General features: G+C 44.9%; 1 protein-coding gene and 1 long non-coding RNA gene across 2 annotated transcripts; one reads left to right on the forward strand and one right to left on the reverse strand.

The window, feature by feature from the left end:
- The first annotated feature begins 436 nt into the window (after nt 1–436).
- CCKAR (cholecystokinin A receptor) lies at nt 437–20,788 on the forward strand. Its single transcript, XM_004266215.3, has 5 exons — nt 437–12,612; nt 13,292–13,543; nt 16,622–16,883; nt 19,108–19,235; nt 20,180–20,788. The coding sequence occupies exons 1-5, from the start codon at nt 12,504–12,506 to the stop codon at nt 20,710–20,712; spliced, it is 1,284 nt and encodes a 427-aa protein (XP_004266263.1). The 5' UTR covers nt 437–12,503; the 3' UTR covers nt 20,713–20,788.
- Nucleotides 17,156–20,354, reverse strand: LOC125964203 (uncharacterized). Its single transcript, XR_007476946.1, has 3 exons — nt 20,236–20,354; nt 19,671–19,863; nt 17,156–17,358 (listed from the first exon to the last, which is right to left on the reverse strand). It is a non-coding gene; the product is annotated as an uncharacterized LOC125964203 (long non-coding RNA).
- Nucleotides 20,789–22,428: the final 1,640 nt, after the last annotated feature.

Below are 22,428 nucleotides of genomic sequence, written 5' to 3' on the forward strand. Positions count from 1 at the left end.
AACGGGAGAGGCCACAACAGTGAGAGGCCCGCGTACCGCAAAAAAAAAACCACATATTCTATGACCGAGCAATCCCAGACTTTTGGTGTTCTTCAAGACAAATACCTGCTCACATGCTTGAGAAGTACGTATAAAAGTGTTCCCCGTGGCTTTGTCTGCAAGAGCAAAAATGTAGAAACAATCTAAAGTCACTTAATAAGAAAATGGTGATAGTGTAATGTGTCCACACTGTGGAGTACTATGCAGTCGCTTAAAGGATACAGCAGATCTATATAGGCTGAAAAACTCTGATGATCCTTAAGTAAAAAAAAGCAAGTTGCAGGAAAAAAAGATGCAATACAATATCATTTTTGTAAACTCCCCAGTAACATGCAACCATACCAAGTAATTTCCATGGGTACATAGATAGGTATTTAATGTATAGAAAATGGATATAAAGTGAACTGATAAGAATGGTTCCTTCTAAGAAGGGTCCTGGAATTAACTGGTCAAAAGGAATTTAGATATTACCTCTAATGTTTGGATTTTCACTAAAGAACATGTACTTCAGTATTAGGTTTTTTTTTTTTTTGGCTGTGTTGGGTCTTCTTTGCTGTGTGCGGGTTTTCTCTAGTTGCGGCGAGCGGGGGCTACTCTTCACTGCGGTGCGTGGGCTTCTCATTGCGGTGGCTTCTCTTGTTGCAGAGCACGGGCTCTAGGTGTGCAGGCTTCAGTAGTTGTGGCATGTGGCCTCAGTAGTTGTGGCGCATGGGATTAGTTGCTCTGCAGCATGTGGGATGTTCCTGGACCAGGGCTCGAACCCGTGTCCCTTGCATTGGCAGGTGGATTCTTAACCACTGCGCCACGAGGAAAGTCCCCAGTATTAGTTCTTAATTAACAATTATTACTTTTAAAAAAGAGAAAGAAACCAGGTGTGTCTTATTCCAAAACCTAAGGTTATTGTCACACTGGCTATTAACCTATGGTTTATGAATAGATTTTGGCAGGTTCATGCACTTGCTGAAACTGTGCACGGTAGTGTATGTTTTGAGGAGTGCACATTTTTCCTTAGGTGGAAACTCATAATGTCGGATTCCTAAGGAGGATTTATGACCCAAAGAAAGTCATGAACAGCCCTAGTGGAACATGTTTCTTTTCTGTTGTGGTCTTATGGAAAGTTACTCAGCCTCTCCAGAAAATGGGGGTCATAGTAGTTCCTCCCTCAGGGGTTATATGAGGATTATAAGAGTCAATGTTTATAAAGCTCATGAAAACAGAAGTCAATCAATGTTAGGTATTATTATTACTTTCATTGTTGCTGCTATATTATTAATGGCTTTGAAAAAGTCCTTCATTCAAGAGACTTGAGTTCTCTAAACAGTTATATCACAAGTAAAATAAGGAAGACGATGCCATCCAGTCTGGAAAATTTCACAGTGTCAGAATCTAAAATTTTCTTCTGTCTATAAGAATGATAAAATGACATTCAATGACATCAATCCTCCCATCTGTTCATGCATTTACCCAGCAAGCATTTAGTGAATGCTTACAATGCACTAGATATTGCAGGAACAGCTGGAGATATAATTGCAGCAAAAAGTGGCCGAGGGGGCCCTGACCTCAAGGAGCCCAGACCCCATGCCCCCTCCACTTCGTGGAGCTGGAAGGAAGGTGAATTATAAGCTCTGAGCCTGGGTGCTTAGGTGCCGTAAGTACTCTGTTAGTACCTTTCTAAGACAACCGAATTTCAAATCCAAGCTTTTATTATTGACAGGCAGAGAAATCATATTTTTTAATCCTTAAATCTGACATTTCTCCTTTAATGTATTGGGCCATGAAGGGGGCTGAGATCAAGAGTTCTGTTCTGACCCTACTTTTGGCAGGAATGAAGCCAGATCAGCATTGCAGTGCTTAAACATTTCAAGCCACTTGTGCTTCCAACTGCTTTCATTTTTAGTCCAGTTAATGGATTCAGTAGCTGTTACAGTCCCCAGATAGCAAGTGGACATGTGGGTGGATCAGATGCCAGCAGGCACACCTCTCTGAGAGGTCCCTGTAAGAGCAGTGTTGATGGCTCCCCGCACCTCTGAGCCATGTGAACCTGGAGTTGTTAGTGACCTAATGGTGTGCAGCAGCCTTGTCCTGGAGTAACTGGGACATCTTACTGAATGATGATAATAATAATGGAATAGGACATTTGGCTGGCAGAGTTGGGACACAGACTTTCCACCACCCAGGAGGCACATCCAGCTCTTCACAGCCACTGATATCTCTGGGGGCTGTGGTCCATTTGTAAAAAAAAAAAACCTTGGGATTGACTTTATTGTTTTTAATATTTATTTATTTATTTTGGCCGTGCTGGGTCTTAGTTGCGGCACACGGGATTTTCGTTGCAGCATGAGCGCTTCTTAGCTGCAGTACGCAGACTCCTAGTCGTGGCGTGCATGCGCAATCTAGTTCCCTGACCAGGGATCGAACCTCGGCCCCCTGCATTGTGAGCGTGGAGTCTTACCCACTGGACCACCAGGGAAGTCCCTGGGGGCTGTGGTCTTTTAACTCAGGGGGGAGAAAGGCTTTTGGTTGAGGAGCAGAGCAGGAGAGCGGGAGATGGGGAGATGGAGGGTCAGGGTGGCCTTTGGACGGGATTTGGGGACTGGGGCGGATGGAACACTTTTCACAGGAGGCTTTCTGAGGTTCTGGCCCATTTGGGTGCTCGGTCACCACCTCTGCCCAAGGACTGGCCACTATGGGAATATATGGAGACAGTGTCTTTTCCATAGCTTGTGGCTGCAAGGGTAGTACATGCCCATGGTGAGATCCAGGGTGGGAGATAAAATGATAGACATGAGGAAGGAATGGTAGCTAAGAGAATGGTGTGCAGGTGCCCTTGAGCCTTGCTCTGAGGACTCCCACACATAACTGGAGGATGCTCCGTGGTGGGGCAGCAGGTCTATTTCCTGGAACTCTGAGTCCCTCATTGGTAAAATGGGATAATTAAAGCCACCTCACAAGGTTGGGTGAGGAATAGAAATGGCAGAATAAAGCACCCAAAGGAGGGTTCATGCTCAGTAAATGGTGCTTGTATCACTCACACACTTCTCTAGAGTTCAGACAGAACTTTCACACACGTACCCTATCCCACGGAATCTTCATATGAGCCTGTGAGCTTCCTATTATAGTCAGTACTTTACGAATTAGGATCTGGATATTCAGAGTCATGAAGGTCAAGGGTGGAACCCAACTGAGGCCAGATAATGGAGATGGCACAGTAAAGACACATGGAGGGGTCCTGGCATGTTCATCCCTTGATGTCCTGCTCTGAGTGGTCCTTGGAGACCCTAAGAAAGAGTGGGAAAGTTCTAAGCTAATTCTGTCTTCCTGCTGACTCTCAGGTTACCAGATCCTCTGCCCCGATGTGTCTCGCCCAGTGTCTGTCATCACTGTGAAATTCCATTCTGAGAGTCATATCCTTGGGTCTTAAAGACTCACAGCCCATCCACAACAGTGCTGAGGACCAGACGGGGTGGGAGTCGGTCAGTTGTTGGTCTCTTTTGCCATAAGACTCTGAGAATCGTTAGGTGGTATTTATACTGTAGTCGTGTCATGAAACAAGCGTAGATGTTGGCCCCAGTCCTACTTGGGGCTGAACACTGATGTTGCATTTCCAGTCTCTTTGTGGCTTATCTTCCTCATCTGCCAAACGAAATTATAGTAATAGATAATTATTACTTCCTAGAGGTTTTACGAGGAATGGTCCTGGACACTTCGACTGAGGAGTTACTATAGTGATGTGCGAAACAGACACAGCCCTTGTCTTCGCAGAGCTTCAGGCTAATGGGGAGACAGATGATGACCACACAATCACACAAATGTAACATTCAAAACTACAGTAAGTGCTATGTAAGTACATAGTAAGTGAAAGAAGAGTCCTGCAGGCTGTATGAACATCCAACAGGAAAACTAGTCTGGGTCCAGGGGAGAATTCCCTGTGAAGGTGGCATCAGTGGGTAGGGGTAAGTGAGGGTGAGATAACAGGCAGGCAGAAAAGGCCGGACAGGAGAACAATGTGGGCAAACACTGTGGGAAAGAGAGTGGACCAGGAGTGTGGCACTGGAGGGAGGAGAAAGTGTGTCGGCGCACACAGAGTTGGGGAGTGGGTGGGGAATAGTGTAAGATGAAGCCATGCGGATGTAAGATGAAGCCACTGCACCACCAGGGAAGCCCCTGGTCTATGTTTTGAAACCACGGCTCAGGTTACTGCATGGAGAAGGGATAGGAGAAGTCATAGGGAAAGTAGGAACATCAGTTATGGGTCACGTGGACTGGGGTAGAGCAGTGGAGATGGAGAGATGAAATAATGGGACGAAATTTATCTTCAACCTGAGAAAGAATAAGGCAATTTGATTAAGTCCCAATGGGTGGGATCAGTGGGAAAGGCTGTGGCAGTTAAAAGAAAAGGCAAAGGGCTTCCCTGGTGGCGCAGTGGTTGAGAGTCCGCCTGCCGATGCAGGGGACACGGGTTCGTGCCCCGGTCCGGGAAGATCCCACATGCCGCGGAGCTGCTGGGCCCGTGAGCCATGGCCACTGAGCCTGCGCGTCCGGAGCCTGTGCTCCGCAACGGGAGAGGCCACAACAGTGAGAGGCCCGCGTACCGCACACACAAAAAAAGAAAAGGCAGAGCCATGAGGGCTGGAGAAGGCTGCTTGGAGATGGGATGAAGTTGGGCCCTGAAGAATGGTAAACCCTGATTAGGTGGGAAGGAGTCAGACATGCTGGCAAGCCCAGTCGGTGAGGTGACTGCTATCATGATGCATCCTGAGTGCAACTGAGGAATCGTGTGAGACTAGATCAGAAATTAAATATGCAGACTCTAGTTCACACTGTTTCAGTTAGGATTAGGTTGCAAGTGGCAGAAAACCCAAAATAACACTGGCTTAATAAAATAAATTTATTTTTCTTTCTCACATAAATGAAGATGGGAGGTAAGCTGTCCAGGTCTGGCTAGTATATAAATTTTAAGACCACCAGGAATCTAGGTTTCTATTAGTATCCAGGTTTCTGCTATATTCAATTCTTGGCACCCACCTCGGGGTACAAGGTGGCTGCTCCAGCTCCAGTGCTCACATCTTCATTCTAGTCAGAGGAAGGATGAAAAGGAAAGAAAATGGTATGCTCCTTCTCTGTAAAGATACTTCTCAGGAGCTGTATATTCATTTCTGCCTACTTCTCATTGGCCAGACCTTGGCATACAGCCACATCTAGCTGCAAAGGAGAATGGAAATATATAACATTAATTCTAGGCAGCCACGCACCCAATTAAAAATTGGGGCTTCAATGACTATATAAGAAGGGGGGGAAGGGAAGCAGTTTGTGCTACACACAGCAGTTTATGACAGTAAATTGTAAATTAAATATCGCTGTCATCTCTTTAGGTAGGATTCCTATCAAGAGATGAGAAAAACATTTTAGGATGACAAATAATACCCCGTCTGGAATGTTCTTTTCCCAGATAGTCATGAGACTCATTCCCTCAATTCATTTTGATCTCTGCTCAAATGTCACCTCCTCAGGAAGGCCTTCTCTGGTCACCCATCACTCTCCATCCCCTAATCTGGCTTTGTTTCCCTGCATAGCACTTATCACTATCCGATATTATGTGCTCTATTTATTTCTATGTTTTTTGTGCGTCCCTCACGAGGATGGGAGCTCAGTAAGGAGAGGGACTTTGTTTTATTCACTGCTGTGAACAGTACCTACATCAGTTCCTGCCAAGTACTAGGTGTTCAATAAATATTTGGTGATTGAACAAAGAAATGGACAGAGCACACAAATAATTCATAAAAAATGCTCTGGCTTATCCTGGGTTTACATAAGTGACAGAAGAAATACAACTAGTAAACAAACCCATGGAAAATATGCAGCATCTTTGGTAATAAAAGACATGCAAATTATAGTACTCAGCCATAAAAAAAGGTTGAAATTTTGCCATTTACAACAACATGGATGGACCTGGAGGGCATTATGCTAAGTGAGATAAGTCAGACAAAGACAAACACTGTAGGTTTTCACTTACATGTGGAATCTGAAAAAATAAAACAAGCAAATGAATATAACAAAACAGAAACAGACTCACAGATACAGAGAACAAACTAGTGGTTACCAGAGGGGAAAAGGATAGGGGGAGGAGCAAGATAGGGGTAGGGGATTAAGAGGTACAAACTGCTAGGTAGAAAATAAATATGATACAAGGATGTAATGTACAACACGGGGCATATAACCAATATTTTAAAATAAGTGTAAAGGGATTATAATCTATAAAAGTATTGCCTCACTATGTAATACATCTGAAATTAATGTAGTATTGTAAATCAGCTATACTTCAATTAAAAGAAAAAGTGCAAATTAAAGCAACCACGAGGTGCTTTTTTTCAATGATTAAATTAGCAAACTGAAAATGTGAACTCATAATATCAAATGCTGATAAAAGGATAATAAACCAGTACTAATAAGCAGCAGCCTTATAAACGAGTCTGATCCTTTAGAAAGCTATTTGCCCAGGCCTCAGGCCACCAGTGCCAGGCTTCGTTCATTGGCAGCTCTAACAAGTGGCAGTGACAGTGCATTCAACGTGAGCGCTGCCCTTGGAGTGGTACTGATGGCAGCCCCGAGGTTGCCAAAGTACATCAAATGCCTCAAAATATATATATGCACAAGTGTTCACTACAGTGTCACTTATAAAAGCAGAAGGCTACAAATAATAACTAAGTACCCAACTGTATGGAAATACTTTAGTCATTTGGAGTACGTGTTCTGAATGAAATTATAGACATCCCTAAAAATAATACCATAGAGAAGTACTGAAACAGGATGATGAAAAAATACTAAGTGAAAATAATGAATATACAAAACAGTATATGTGTAAAGCACTTTTCAAACTCTCTGGGTGATGCAGTTGTAATTTTTTTTTTACTTTCTTGTCTAAATTAAAAAAAAATAAATACATTTTCCAGAACCCTACAAAAACCATATTTCTCATTTTGAGAGAAAATTCTATCTTAAAAGTACATTTTCAAAAAGTGGTAAGTAGGATGAATACTGTATATAAAGTAGGAGTTCAAATTTGCTTTTTATGAACTGTGATTAGAGGTAAAGGCTGGAAGGAGAGCTACCAAGTCTTTAACAAACGTCTATCTTTGGTAGTGTATATATGTCCATGCCACTCTCTCAGATAGCTAGTGGGAAGCAGCCGCATAGCACAGGGAGATCAGCTCAGTGCTTTGTGACCACCTAGAGGGGTGGGATAGGGAGGGTGGGCGGGAGGGATATGCAAGAGGGAATAGATATGGGGACATATGTATACGTATAACTGATTCACTTTATTATAAAGCAGAAACTAACACACCATTGTAAAGCAATTATACTCCAATAAAGATGTTTAAAAACAAACAAACAAACAAACGTCTATCTTGAGGCAGTGGTATTAAGGATGATTTTAATGTTCCTATCAACATGAAACATGGTATATTATTATTATTATTACTATTACTATTGCTATCATTATTGTTATTTACTGAGCCCTTATGACATGCCAACCACTCTGCTGTGTGCTTTACACACACTGTAACATGCAATATCCCAGCAGCTCTCTGAGGTAGGTGTTACCTCTGTTAACCCATTTTACAGGTGAGGAAATGGAGACCGAGGCAAAGCTACCTGCCCAAACTCAGCCATGACTTGTTAAGTGACAGCCTTATCAGACACAGACATGATGTCTGCCCTCCTCTGTAGCAAGGAGGGGTTTTTCACTTGTCAGAAAGGATCCAATATGATTTCTCAAGAAGGGCAGCCAGTGGGAGAAGGACTTCAGAGGGGGTTGCACACAAGCCTCTGAGGGCAGCGGGGCTCAGGGCATCTACCCTCCTGAGGAACCCATACGTGGCCAGTGCAGGGTGAGGAGGGAGGGGAGTCCCAGTCAGGCTCTTCCAGAAATTTGAGATGGTTACAGGGAGGAAAAGAGAAAAACCCTAGTAGGCAGCAGTCTGGGTGAGTTTAGAAAGAGATTGAGGAATAAGGAATTTAGAGAGTGACATTTTGAGCAGCAGAGAGGGGAAAAATTGCAGAGGGGAGGCAAGATCATTTGAAGAAATGTCAGGCTGCCCTAAGAATTGAGAATCCTGCAACATACCATTACCTGTTAACTATCTCTGGCTTCTGGACTGTGATTCTCTGAGGATAAATCATGTGGGGCTCTGAAATGTATTTGTATAATATTTTTACTTATCTATTTTTCTTTATTTAAAAGATGTGCATAACATGAATCATGAGCATATGATTCATGTTATAATGAGGAAAACAATCCAAATAAATATTTTATGTGTTTTAGAACAATTGTTTCTTAAGATGGAGAATGGTTTGGGGAACAGCTACCAATTTCTTTATCCAGGGGTCCATCAGGATTGCTCATGTTCTGTCTTCCTAGTGGGGAGCGTTTGCCAGATGTCCTCAGTACCCACGGGACTTTGGGGACTGCAGGAGACACCCAAACTCTGTGGCTCGGAGAGAGGGGAGGCACTTAAACCATTTCAACTCAGTTCAGTAAATTTTTATCAATTCTCCTGGGCCTGTGCTCAGTCAGAAGGTAGGGCTCCAAGGCGAGATGGCTACTTTTTTTTGTTTTGTTTTGTTTTGTTTTGTATTTTTTGCGGTACGCGGGCTTCTCACTGTTGCGGCCTCTCCCATTGCGGAGCACAGGCTTCGGACGTGCAGGCTCAGCGGCCATGGCTCACGGGCCCAGCAGCTCCGCGGCAATGTGGGATCTTCCCGGACCGGGGCACGAACCCGTGTCCCCTGCATCGTCAGGTGGACTCTCAACCACTGCACCACCAGGGAAGCCCAAAAAGGCTACTTTTATTTTGCCCCATCTGTTTATCGCCTGCCTCTCACAGTGCACGGAGAATTTCCCAAGGGCAGGATTCCATCCACTTGGTTCATGGCTTATCCCCAGCACCTGGCACCTTGCCTGGCGCTTAGAAGGTATTTGATAAATGCGTGCTGAGGAACGAAGGAACGGCTAACGCCCTGAAAAATGCATCAGCTCTCCCCTTGATAGCCCTAATGTCTCTTGTTGGAATTCTCTCTTTTTAAATTTAACTCTGTGGTAACACTGGCTCAGAAAGTCAGACTGAAAACTCCAGAGCTGGCCAGGAAAAGAACCGATGTAATAGAGATATAGAAGGGTAGAATAAGCAATGCAATATTGGCTCTCCTGATTTTTTACTCCTTATTTATTCCCATTCCCCAAGCACATACTGTATGCCAGGCACTGTGCTGAGGTCCTGGAGACACAAACCCTTATCCTGACCATAATAACGGGGATAAACAGAGCATTCCCAGGATTACTCTTATCCACTGATAATAACAATTAGAGTCCAGCCCTGTGTTCTAGGCATTTTTCGAGGTGCTTTCCATGAGTTGCTTTGTTTAGAGGTAGTGCTGTATTATGCCTGTTTTACAGATGAACAAGCTGAGACTCAGAAAAGTCAGGTAATTTGTTCATGTTCACAACTGTGGTGAAGTTCAGGCTTAGGTTCCCACCATCTGACACCTGTTCTCACACACTTACCAGCTTCCAGGGAGCTTCCTGAGAGGTAATCCTGTGATCACTGGCCTCCAAATCACCAGGAATGCTGGATAAAAGTGCAGATTCCCAGGCTCGGGGCTGAAGGATCAGGATCCTTGGGAAGGGAGCCTGGGAATCCCCAATTTTTAACCACTAAGCCGAGTGATCAGATTTGCACTAAAGTTCGTAAAGCACAGCACTCAGATGTGCCACAGTTACTCCTTGTGAGTTTACAAACCTTCTAGGACCCACTGTCCTGCACTCCACCCTTTCTTCCTGCCAATGGATGAACAGAACAGAATAGAAAGGCAGGAAAGGAGGAAGAAAGGATAAAAGGAAAAAAGGAAGGAAGGAAGGAAGAGAGGGAGGAAGGAAGGAAAGAAGGGAGGGAGGGAGGAAGGAAAGAAGGGAGGGAGGGAGGGAGGAAGGAAAGAAGGGAGGGAGGGAGGGAGGAAGGAAAGAAGGGAGGGAGGGAGGGAGGAAGGAAGGGAGGGAGGGAGGGAGGAAGGAAAGAAGGGAGGGAGGGAGGGAGGAAGGAAGGGAGGAGAAACGCTCCAAACTGGGCTCCATTTCAGTTCAGAGCAGGTGGACACCAGCCCTCTGCCCCGCTGCTCTTGGACCCTGAGCAGCAGGTTCCCTACAGTGGCTGGAGCGCAGCCGAAGGGCCTGAGGAACGCGTCCTTAGGAAGCATCCTCTATGGACGGTGATATCAGCCCACTTAAAGCAGCTGAAGCAGTCAGCTGCTGGGAACAGCAGTGCAGTGAAACTTAGCTATAGCCAGTGCTCAGAATCTGAATGTTTATCCCTTTCCAAATCAGGACAGTATTGCACAGGGTCCCCTCCTAGTGGGCGGGGTCCGTATCAGTCTGCAGAATGAGAAGATTCAGCCAACAGGAACCGAGGCAGGAATGACAGGCAGAGACACGGGTCCTGGCTCCAAATGGGCTATGGGACACTAAGACAGTGAAGAAAGCTCTATGCTGCAGGGAGAGGAGTGAGGATGGGGCTGCCGGCCAGTGAGGGGGTATCCACAGCTGGTTCTCGCCAGCAAATCACATGGCCACTCTGAGTCAATTTCCTTGTGTGTAAAAGGAAAATAATAATAATAGTTACTATTCTCTGTGATTTATGGAACAATTTTTCTGTGTCAGGCACTGTCCTGAGGCAATCAATCTTCATAACAAATATCTATGAGGTCATTTTGGTCCCCATCTGACAGAAGAAGGAAATGAGCCTTAGGTTAAGAAACCTGCCCAGTATTTCCCGGCAGGTAACCAGTGAAGCCAGGATGTGATCCTGGGTCTGTCTGATGCCAAAGCTCGTCTTCTTAATAATTACTGTTAGCTTCTCCAACATTCCTCGAATTTCTAGTTCTTATGACTAAGTGCCTCAACGTGAGCTGTTCATGGTTTCAGAGAACAGAGGTACCACTCTCTTCCCAGCTCCACTGAGCCTGGATGGTGAAAATGTCCCTTAGCTCATCTGTGTCCAGCAGGGATTCAGCAAATATATAACACGTAGCTCTGTCAACTGAGAGAGCTGTCAAAACACAAGGGGTCCCAGAGGCGTCTAGACCAGGTCTCAGCTGGGCCAAGCAACATGTGAGAAACACAGGGCCCTCTGCTGTCACCTGCTGTCCCAAAGGTCTCAACTGAGGAGAGCACGTGTACAATAGGGCTGGAGGAGTTTTCCGGCACCACAAAGCCTCACAGAAAACCCAGAGCTCCCGGCCAGGTCCCCCTCTCTATCCTAACCTCCCACCTCATTCCTACTTCGAACTGAACTCAAACAGGTCAAGTTCATTCCCACCTCAGGGCCTTTGCTCCTGCTGTGACCTCTGCCAAGCAGACTGCTCCCGCTGCCTAGAAGCAGCTTCCTGCAGATCGGCACAAGCTTTCCTCCTCCTTGCCATCTAGCTTTCTGATCAGAGACCCCTCCTGCGGGAGGCCCTTCCTGACCACCCTGCCTAAATTAGCACCCCCCATCCATCCCTCTCCATTACGCCTTCCTGCTTCACCTCCTCTGTGGTGCTTTACACATCTGAAATAATCTTATTCATTATCTGCTTATGTGTTTAGAAAAGTACCTGGCAAACGGCTGACTCTCAATGAACATGTGCTGAATGAATGGATGAGTGAATAAATGAATGAATGGAAAATCTTACTCAAGTGTTTCTGTAATAAGAATCCAGGTACCTATAGTCAAAGTACCCCCCTTCTTTCAGTTTCCAAGGGCAGAGAAATAACCCTGCGGTTGGTAAGAACTTAACAACCGGTAGTTATATCCACACACACTGCTGGGCATGGGTCCAAAGCTAAAAAGGCACTAACTGCTTTTATATAAGGAGGTAGAAACACAGTCCCTCCGTGTCCTTTAGTCCTGATGCTCTGCATTATGGTATCTGTTACTGTGTTAATTGTTTCTGTCTCACACGGCCAGTTTGGGCTTTATTCTGCCTATGTCTGGGACGGTGACAGGTTCCTATACAGAGAAGAGAGGTAATGTGTCCATGTGTGTGTGTGTGTCCACACCTGTGGGCATGTGTGTGGAAAAGCAGCGACACTCCAGGAAGGGTTAAGTTACAATCAGGCTGTCTGTGCTCAGGGCCCCATGGCTGGCCCAGGAATGGGATGGGCCTGGAAGGTGGAGCAGGCTTGCCTTGCACCAGCTGCTCTTTCCAAGACAGGAGTGCACATGCTTGCCCAGCTGGCCTGAGTGTGTGGAACTCCAGTCGCCTTTAAGAATGGCTTCAGAAGCCCACACCTGGCAATCACTCCCCCAACCCCCTTGCCCCTCCACGGCAGGTTCCATTTGGGAAACTCTCCAGTCGGTCATTAGAGGAATGAGCCGAGAGTGAGCCGTTCATCAGCTCGCCAGCGCTTGGTGAAAAGCAGCAAAGCAAGGATGGATGTGGACAGCCTTCTCTTGAATGGAAGCAACACGACGCCTCCCTGCAAACTGGGGATCGAAAACGAGACGCTTTTCTGCTTGGATCAGCCCCATGCCTCCAAAGGTAGGTGTCAGAGGCTGATACTTTAATTCAGAAAACTATTAAGTTGGGGGAAGAAATCAGCAAAGGCAAGGCTGACTGCAAAAATATAACAAAGTCCTCGTGAGACAAGGCTGGGTAAAGTCATCTGTTCAGAAGTTTGGATAAGAGATCAAAGAGCAGAATTGAGTCCAATGTTCTTCTTGTTCCCCAGGGGACAGTTGGGATTAATGTACAGGACTCGGGGGCACAAAAGCAGTGGGAGGAGGACCTGAAGTGGAGCCAGAAGAGAGGACAAGTGTAAAAGCTTGAACTTACAAGCATCACAGAAAAGGTGCTGTCACAATCTAGCTGTCGCCTTTTCTTGGGGGAAATCAGTGTGAAGAAGTGATTATAGCGAAATAATGCTTAGCAGCTAGGAAAGAAAGCAATCACTATTCACTAGAGGGGCTTTGTTCTTAAGAAAAAGTGGTTCCCTGAGTGAGTGATCCTTTAACAGACCAACCTTTTAGAAGCAACTGAATCACTCTGTGCTCTCCTCACTTTGTTTCTGCAAAATATTGTTAAGTACAGGGAGAGCTGGGTTCAATGATGTCCGCCCCTGAAAAAAAAAATTGGCAGGAAATAAGTGCTTGGTGCGCGTGCTAGGTTTTAACATTCTGCTCTCATAACCTCCATCCCTCGTCCGCGTTCCTCCTCTCAGAGTGGCAGCCAGCCGTGCAGATTCTCTTGTACTCCTTGATATTCCTGCTCAGTGTGCTGGGAAACACGCTGGTCATTACAGTGCTGATTCGGAACAAGAGGATGAGAACGGTCACCAACATCTTCCTGCTCTCCCTGGCTGTCAGTGACCTCATGCTCTGCCTCTTCTGCATGCCGTTCAACCTCATCCCCAACCTGCTCAAGGATTTCATCTTTGGGAGCGCTGTCTGCAAGACCACCACCTACTTCATGGGTGAGTTGCTGCTGGTGCCTATTTCTGGAGCTCGCCCCAGACCCTGCTCAGCCCCAGACCTTCCCCAACCCTTAACAGCCAAAACGAAACATCTGTCTGTGTGGGGCTAGGTGTAAGAACAGAGGAGCTGGCTTTATGAGGGGTCAGTCCTCATAACTTCCCAGAAGTCAGTCCCCAGTTTTAAGGGTCAGTTTCTCAAAGTGGAATAAGTTGGTAAGAAGCCACAGAAGAGCTTGGTTTTGCTTGCTTCTGTTAGAAAGTAAGACAGATGCAAGCCGTTCTGTTCCTTCCTGGAGGTCGTTGATTGTATTCTGAGCTCTACCCAACCCAAGGCATGGCTTTTGGGGTGGCCAGGGTGCTGGAAGAGGGCTCTTTCTGCCATTGCTCTGGCTTTCCTTGGGAACAGGGACTATTTGAAAACGAGTTTCATCAGAGGTCTAGATTCCCTTCTCAGGATTCACTTCCCAGACTGTTTTCCCAGGGTCTGGGACCATCTCAGGCACAGAGAGAGAGACAGAGACCTCTGCCACTAGACGAGGAATTGAATTTGCTCCTAGAGCCTGTGGGTCACTAAGCTGACACTGGATGGCTGAGATATGCAGCTCTCTGCCTTTGCCAATCAAAATGATGGTGGTGATAATAAAAGTCACAAGAGCTAATATTTTTGAATGCATTTTTTGAGCACCAGATATTCTCCTAATTGCTTTGAGTTTTTACTTCCATGATCATATTTTATCTCCCAACCACCCTATAAAGAATATACAGTTATCCTTCCCTGTTTCACGGAGGAGGGAACAGAGGCACAGAGAGGTTAATAATGTGCCCAAGGACACACAGGCGGTAAGCTACAGAGCTGACTTGAACCCAGATCGGTAGCCACAACAGTGGTGAGTACATGACCTCGCTTTGCCAACTGTTGTGGCTCTTCTAAGGCGGAAACAAAACATGTCTCTCTGTCCCCTCTGTCTGCCAAAATGCTTTGTCCCTTGCCCATTCTGAGAATTAGCTGGGAGAGGAGGAGGAGAGGCGGGGAATGAGGAAGGAGTTGTTGTTTGTTCTGACCTAAGCTGGGCCAAATACGCAGAGCTGAGTTGGGCTAGGGCAGCCTTCAATGACCGGAAAGCTTTAAAAGCCTTTATTTCTCCCAATTGAGGAAGCAGGATCCAGCAGTGACGAAATGACGATGAATAACTGATCTGCGTGACATGGACAAATAGCCAAGAAAGCGTCAATCTGGGTCCAGTCCTCGACTCACAAAAAAGGATCATTGTTAAACAATGACGCAATAATAATAACCAACATCTCAGTGCTTTAGGCTTTCAAGACCTGTCTGTATATATCTTATGATAATATTTGATAATCTTAACCAGGGTTTGTGGAAGGAGATTTAAAAAGAGTGCTTGTGTAGCGGCACAACACTGTGAATGTGCTAAATGCCACAGAACCGTTCACTTTAAAATGATTAAGTTTATGTGATGTAAGTTTCACCTCAACCAAAACTGTTTTCAAATAGCTGGGGTCTGAGCTAGGAGCCTTAAAACTCTTCCTGAAAATTTCTAGGACAGACTGTTCTAGAAAATGAAAAGCAAGATAATTCTGCAAGTGTTTGCAATACCATAATGGTTTTGTTGGATTTCTGATTCCAGTGATTTCAATTCTTCCCTTAATTTTATGTTCTCCTCGATACTGTTTCTAATAGTTAACACTCATTAAGCTCCTAATACAGAGCCAAAAAAAAGAGTGCTTGCCTGCTGGTGGGTTTATAAGTACAGTGGGCCCATTGTACAGACTTGACTCAGGACTTTGGGGCTGTACCCTCTAATTCAGATGTCATCAACTCCTTAAAGTCCTATAAAACACAGCCAATCCTGTCTCAGACGTAAGTTCTTATAGAATGGTTTCAGGGTTGTAGATTCCTTCAAGTCTCTCAGGAATACTCTGGATATTCTCCCTAGAAAAAGAATATTTTTATACATAGTTTCACAAAAGGCCCCAGGCTAAGAACTCCTCCATCATGGTAAGAGATAAGAGAAGAATCAGTTGAATTTATGGATGAAGAATTAAAGGGAATTTTAAGGGGATATGAGATTATAATAAGTATGTACACACACAAAATACAAAAAATAAGGAAAATTAAGCTTTTTTGACTATACGTAAGTATATCCTTTTGAATGAGGTGTTTTGACGTCTTTCTCACTGATGATGCATGTTCCTTTTACAAAATACAAAAAGCAAAGAGAATGAGAAAAAAGGCCCTAGTCCTTCCACCCAGAGAAAAACGTTAGTTATAATATGGAGAGTTTCCCCTTCTTCCTTTTTCACTAGGTAATTTTTCAACACTCCATTTGGAAACTTAGAATGTTTCACTCTTAAAAACAGTTTGGGGACTTCCCTGGTGGTCCAGTGGTTAAGACTTCCCCTTCCAATGCAGGGGGTGTGGGTTTGATACCTGGTCAGGGAGCTAAGATCCCACATACCTTGTGGCCAAAAATCCAAAACATGAAACAGAAGCAATAGTGTAACAAATTCAATAAAGACTTTAAAAATGACCCACATCAAAAAAATCTTTAAAAAAAAGTCTGTACTAGAAATTTTCAGGAGGAGTTTTAATGCTCCCAGCTCAGACCCCGCTGAATTTTCAGGGTCACAGTCCTTGAGAATATTGGGTTAAAAGGTCAACTTAACTATGCAGATCACGCTCAAAACTAAAGCTATTCTTCAGGTCACTCAGAACCTCTTCTGTGGGATAGGAACATATTTCATCCACTTGGTTATTAATTAATGAGCGCCTTCAGCCTAGGAAGGAGTTGGTTGTAATCAAAGTTCAATAAACTTATCTAAAAATTGGCAATAAGATGTATTTGCAAACACATTTCTTTACCTGCCTCAAATCGTTTTGGGAACAAAGCTGGGAATAAGTCATTTTTTTTTAGATATACATACACAATATTCTTACCCTCTGAGCGTTTTCCTCTGCTATCTATCAAACCTGCGCAGATCAGGTATGCTCAAGCTCATTGTGCAAATAAACTTTGGATTTCAGAGCCTGCATAACCAGCTTCTTTGTTCCTTTTCCAGGCACCTCTGTGAGTGTCTCCACCTTTAATCTGGTAGCCATATCGCTGGAGAGATATGGTGCAATTTGCAAACCCTTACAATCCCGCGTCTGGCAGACAAAATCCCACGCTTTGAAGGTGATTGCCGCTACCTGGTGCCTCTCCTTTACCATCATGACTCCGTACCCGATTTATAGCAACTTGGTGCCTTTTACCAAAAATAACAATCAGACCGCGAACATGTGCCGCTTTCTACTGCCAAATGATGTCATGCAGCAGTCCTGGTAAGGCTGCATGGGTTTATTTGTTTAATACAACTCGATATAATTTTGCAGGTTTAATAAAAACTGGAATGTATTGTCCAGTGTCTGGGGGGATCAGTCTCCTGGAGACTTATCGAGAAGTTTCACTCTAACCTCTTTCTAGAGTAACAGTGACAGCAAACACTTAGAGTGCTGTGTTTTAAATGCTATATATATATATATATATAAATTCAACTAATCCTCTCAAAACCCTATAGGGTGGGTACTATTATTGTCCCCATTTTACAGAGGAAACTGAGACATGGAGAGGTTAAGCAAGTCACTCAAGTTCCCAAACCTAGAAGAGATAAGAGAGCATCTGGTCTTAACCACTATGCAGTGTGCTTCTGGAAGAGCTCTGATTTTCCAAGAACTGGAGGTAGAGCCGAGGATGAGTTCCAAATCCCACGTGGTTTTTCTTAGAGCTGCAGCTGTGGTATTTGCACGGGACACTGTACTGGAAATAAAAAGGCAAAGTTCTAGTACCTGTTTCTTTGCTTACTAGTGGGTGATATTGGACAAGTTCATATAACCTCCCTGACATTCAAGTTCTTTATCTACACAAAGATTTAAGAATAAAGATTTTTTTTATCTACCTCATTAGATGGATGTGAGATTCAAATGAGAGCATGTTTATGAAAATGTCACTAAATATCTTTAAAAAGGCTACACAAATGCAGGACATTATGTTTACCAGTTCCCAGCATGTTTTAGAAGCAGGGAGCTAGACATTTAAAAATGGCTCAAGGGCTTCCCTGGTGGTGCAGTGGTTGAGAGTCTGCCTGCCAATGCAGGGGACACGGGTTCGAGCCCTGGTCTGGGAAGATCCCACATGCTGCGGAGCAACTGGGCCCGTGAGCCATGACTACTGAGCCTGCGCGTCTGGAGCCTGTGCTCTGCAACAAGAGAGGCCCCCGTAGTGAGAGGCCCACGCACCCCGATGAAGAGTGGCCCCCTCTTGCAGCAACTAGAGAAAGCCCTCGCACAGAAAAGAAGACCCAACACAGCCAAAAATAAATAAATAAATATTTTTAAAAAAGTATTAGACATGGGAATAAATGGGAAAATATGAGCTGTACATAGAAAAAAACTGGCAATAGAAACCAACCCTAAATAACACAGATGTTGGAAACTTCAGACAAGGATTTAAAAAAAACATAGCTCAAAACTGAGATAATTTCTGCTTTCTTTGCCTTCCTTTTTTTCATTTCAACCAAGTAACGCGTACACACAAAAAGAGTTATGTTGCAAATGAGGGACTTTTCCAAGATTCGAAAAGAACTCTTATCAAAACATGTCCAATTGAAATGAGAAATGGCTCAGCCACCGTGAGCCTCTGACAATTTTATGGCCTAATCGCGTAATCTTACACATGCCAGACTGCAAAAGTGATTTAGGGGCCAGACTCATAAAGAAGGAGGCTGCAATTCTTCAGGAATCAAAGATATTTAGAGAAAGCATAGCTCTGGCCCACCAGGCACTAGAACGAGCTTGCCACTGTGCCAGCGGGTCAGAACAGCCAGAATGCTTATGTTGCAAAACCAAGGAGGTTTTCCATCATTGCTACCTATGCATTAGACGATTCTGTTGCTATAAAGTCAACAAATGGTATATTGTGATGTTTAAGAGCATGAGTTCTAGAATTGTATTGCTCAGCTTCAGATCTCACCTTTGCCACGAGCTGTGTAATTTTGGACAAATTGTTTATTGTCTCTAAGTCTGTTTCCTCATTTGTAAAATGGGTATTATGTTAATAGTACCTACCTCAAAAGTTATTATGGGAATTAGATATAGTAATATATATATATACTATATTGAAATTGAATAAGTCATCAATGAATGTAAACTCTTATTATCATTATTTCAGAAACCGTTTTATTGAGGTATTCACCTACTCTCATTGGCTTGTTTGTTTTTTCTTTTTTAAGCTCTCATTTGTTTTAAATGGAGACTTGTTTCAGGCACAGACTTACACCAAACTTTTCCATTTAACTAGTCCTTCATAAGAGACTTTATCTGAAAGAAAAGAAGTAAACAACTTCTAATGACTGACTCTCCAGATGCGGAATTTCCAAAGATATTAAATACTAGTAATTAATGTGTTTCCTCAGACTCATTAAAATGGAGGTGAACCCTGCTTATTCCATCCCATCTGAGTTTGAAATGCTAGAGATGCTGGTTATTGGATTGCTTTTTATTTTATTAGGCACACCTTCCTGTTACTCATCCTCTTTCTTATTCCTGGAATTGTGATGATGGTGGCATATGGATTAATCTCTCTGGAACTTTACCAGGGTATAAAATTTGATGCTAGCCAGAAGAAGTCTGCTCGAGGTAACTATCTCTTAGCTGTATGTTGATGCCAAAAGATTACAAACGCTTATTTTCTGTAACTTAAATGGATATACCCAGAGTGTGTATAGGGTATATTAGAGGTTTTCAAAAGTCTTCTTAGGAGACTCTGTGTCCTAAGGCACAGTCGTGAGACCCAGTGTCTCACTTCCTCATCTGTAAAATGAAGAAATTATTCCTCTCAAAAGGGTGCTGGGTGGAATAAGATGACATAATACACACATCGCCCAATTACAAGCCGAGGGCCCACGGGTCCCAGGCTCTCTGTGCTGTTGCGTACAAATGGACCGCCTTCCACGACCAAAGCAAATTGTAATTCCAGGCGCCATCCTCTCTCCTCCCCTTCACTCCTGTTGCAGCTGCCACAGAGCCTCCCGTCCCCCCTTTCATTATAGTCCACTCGCCAGAGAAACTTACCCGACACCTTTGTTGGTATCACTCGCCGCCCCCCCCCACACACACACACCGTTCTCACTCCACCCCTTTACTCAGCTCTTTACCACTTATACAACTTCAAGGTCTTCTTTGGTTTTTGCTCGTTATGCAGAGTCCTCACAGTAAAAGCAGTCTGGAGCTTTCCCAAGCAAGCAGGAAATTTCCCCCTGAGGAGCTGGAAGAAGAGTGTGCCTATTCCTTCTTGAACAGTTCTTTAGCCCTATAATCTACATATGTAAAATATTATTTTACTATTATAAATTATGTACATCAGATACTACACAGTATTTTAGTAGTTTTAAGTAGCTTTTCGTTTGAAGGAAAGGACTAGGGCAAACAATACCTACCCATGTCAAGGCAGGCCCGAGGTCGCCTGCCCAATAGTACAGTTCAAGTGTGGTTTAGCCCCTTGATGCAGGGGGCAGGGGTTCCACGCCTTCCGTCTGGCATGACCCATCCCGAAAAATAAGTGTTGTCCCTTGCCCATCCAGAAAGGAAGCCGAGCCCCGGCAGCAGCGGCAGATACGAGGCCAGCGATGGGTGTTACCTGCAGAGGTCCAAGCACCCAGGGAAGCTGGAGCTGCAGCAGCTGTCCAGCAGCGGCGGCGGTAGGCCCAGCCGCATCAGGAGCAGCAGCCCCGCGGCCAACCTGATGGCCAAGAAGCGGGTGATCCGCATGCTCATGGTCATCGTGGTTCTCTTCTTCCTCTGCTGGATGCCCATCTTCAGCGCCAACGCCTGGCGGGCCTTTGACACCGCCTCTGCAGAGCGCCGCCTCTCCGGGACCCCCATCTCCTTCATCCTCTTGCTCTCCTACACCTCCTCCTGCGTCAACCCCATCATCTACTGCTTCATGAACCAGCGGTTCCGCCTCGGCTTCATGGCCACGTTCCCCTGCTGCCCCAACCCTGGACCCCCAGGAGCGAGAGGGGAGGCGGGGGAGGAGGTGGAGAGCAGGACCACCCGGGCCTCTCTGTCCAGGCGCTCGTACAGCCACGCCAGCGCCTCTGCCCCGCCCCCGTGAGCTGTGCCCTGGCCGCCAGCACCAAAGGATGGAGCGGGGACCGAGGGAGGCAGCAGAGAAGGAGAAAAAGAAGAAAGCAGGAGGAAGAGGAAGCGGGAAGTGAAGGCGCAGGAAGGCGCCATCTCCAGTGCGAACTATTCTTTGTCTGCTTGGCATCCTTCGTCTGGGTGCCAGGGGAACACTACTAGGGCGGGGCCGGGACTGGGTTTCCAGGCAGCTCCAGGCAGGCAGTTTCCATACCAGTCACCATTCGAAAAACCTCAGCAGGCCGGTAACAGGAGTCCAACAGGACTCCTCCTGCACATGTAATTGCCAAGCACGTGTTCAAACTGGGACGCGGACCCTACTGAGCTTTAGAAGTGGGGCTTTGGAGTCGGCTGTCACTCCCCATAGGGACACCCTTCTGTGCACTACTGCTTCTGCTGATGCAAAATTTGGGGGGCTACTTTGCCCCTGGGGAGTCCATCACTCTTTCACGTACATTCTGTAGCCACCCACCTCATCATGACCACGAATGGGAACCCAAAGCAAACCCTCTTCCGGCCGTTTTCTGTAGTAAAAGAACAGCCTGACTTGTGCTCCTTGAGGTCGGTCAGGGGCATTCAGAGACATAAGTTTATGTCGTCATCAGAACAGCATCTGGAAAGTTGTCTAAACGATGGAATTTGGAACTTATATTTCTGAAAAGAAAAGAGTATGTGGCAAGTAGCTGGATGGAATGCTGTCTTATCATAAGGAATGTTAAATGCCAGAGGGGGCATAGAAACATTTTTCTACTTTAATGATATATATTGCTTAACTCCACCTTTATATGGTGATATGAAACCCCATGGCTTCTTTGCCTCAACTTAACTTCTCATACTCGTCCTCTTTTCTGGAAAGACCTCAAGGTACAAAGGAAAGCTGTAACCTATGTGCACCTGGCCAAGCTGGAAACAGGTGGAGTCAGGCCCAGAATAAAAACTGGCATACTTGGACTCAACAAGTAGCTTTTGAAAGTCAAAGGCTGTATATGCCTTTAAGTACAATCTATGTGTTTGTTAATGTTCATAGTAATTTTATGTGTATGTGGAATATGAACAGAGAAGTACATTCTTTACATATATATATACTCTTCAGGGTGTTTAAAAAAAGAATAGCGGATGGAGGTTGGAATTCAGAAAGTGTTATCATTCTACATTCCTCTGCAACGGTTGGAGTTTCATGAACTTCTTTTCTTTGCAAAATTGGTGTTGAAATCTCTCTCCTCCAATGTAGAATCTCAACTTAAAATAAGACATGAACTGTACATTTAGATACAAGGAAGTGCATTTCTAGAACAGAATGTGTCAGTCCAGTCTACCAGCCCTCCTCCCTCCCTCCCCACCACTTTCTTTCATAGTTTTCATGCCTCCAAGCATCTGAGAGGTGAGCTTTTCTTTTTCCTGTTTTCTTGGGTCCATGACCACCCATTGATCCATGCCTGACAGACACTCTTTGTGGTGCACAAGGGCTAGTGTTTTCAATTATAAAAAAAAAAAAAAATCAATATGGAAAGGGGAGGGGCAGAGAGTGGCAGGAAGTGATCATGAATAGGGGAAGGGACGTTGTATAATTTAACAAGATGTGAGTGTTGACATTTGTTGTTTTTTTGTGGGTTGGGGGTATAAAGTGTTAACAGAGAAGAAATTATTGAGGATGTGAACATATGTTATAGGGGACTTTTCAAGCCAGATG

Source organism: Orcinus orca, chromosome 4, assembly GCF_937001465.1.
Source record: "Orcinus orca chromosome 4, mOrcOrc1.1, whole genome shotgun sequence".
Lineage (NCBI taxonomy): Eukaryota > Metazoa > Chordata > Mammalia > Artiodactyla > Delphinidae > Orcinus > Orcinus orca.

Coding starts and splice junctions, on each gene's coding strand:
- CCKAR (XM_004266215.3), top strand. CDS start 12,504: ATGGATGTGGACAGCCTTCTCTTGAATGGAAGCAACACGACGCCTCCC. Junction 12,613..13,291: donor TCAGCCCCATGCCTCCAAAG/GTAGGTGTCAGA, acceptor TCCTCCTCTCAG/AGTGGCAGCCAGCCGTGCAG. Junction 19,236..20,179: donor CCAGAAGAAGTCTGCTCGAG/GTAACTATCTCT, acceptor TTGCCCATCCAG/AAAGGAAGCCGAGCCCCGGC.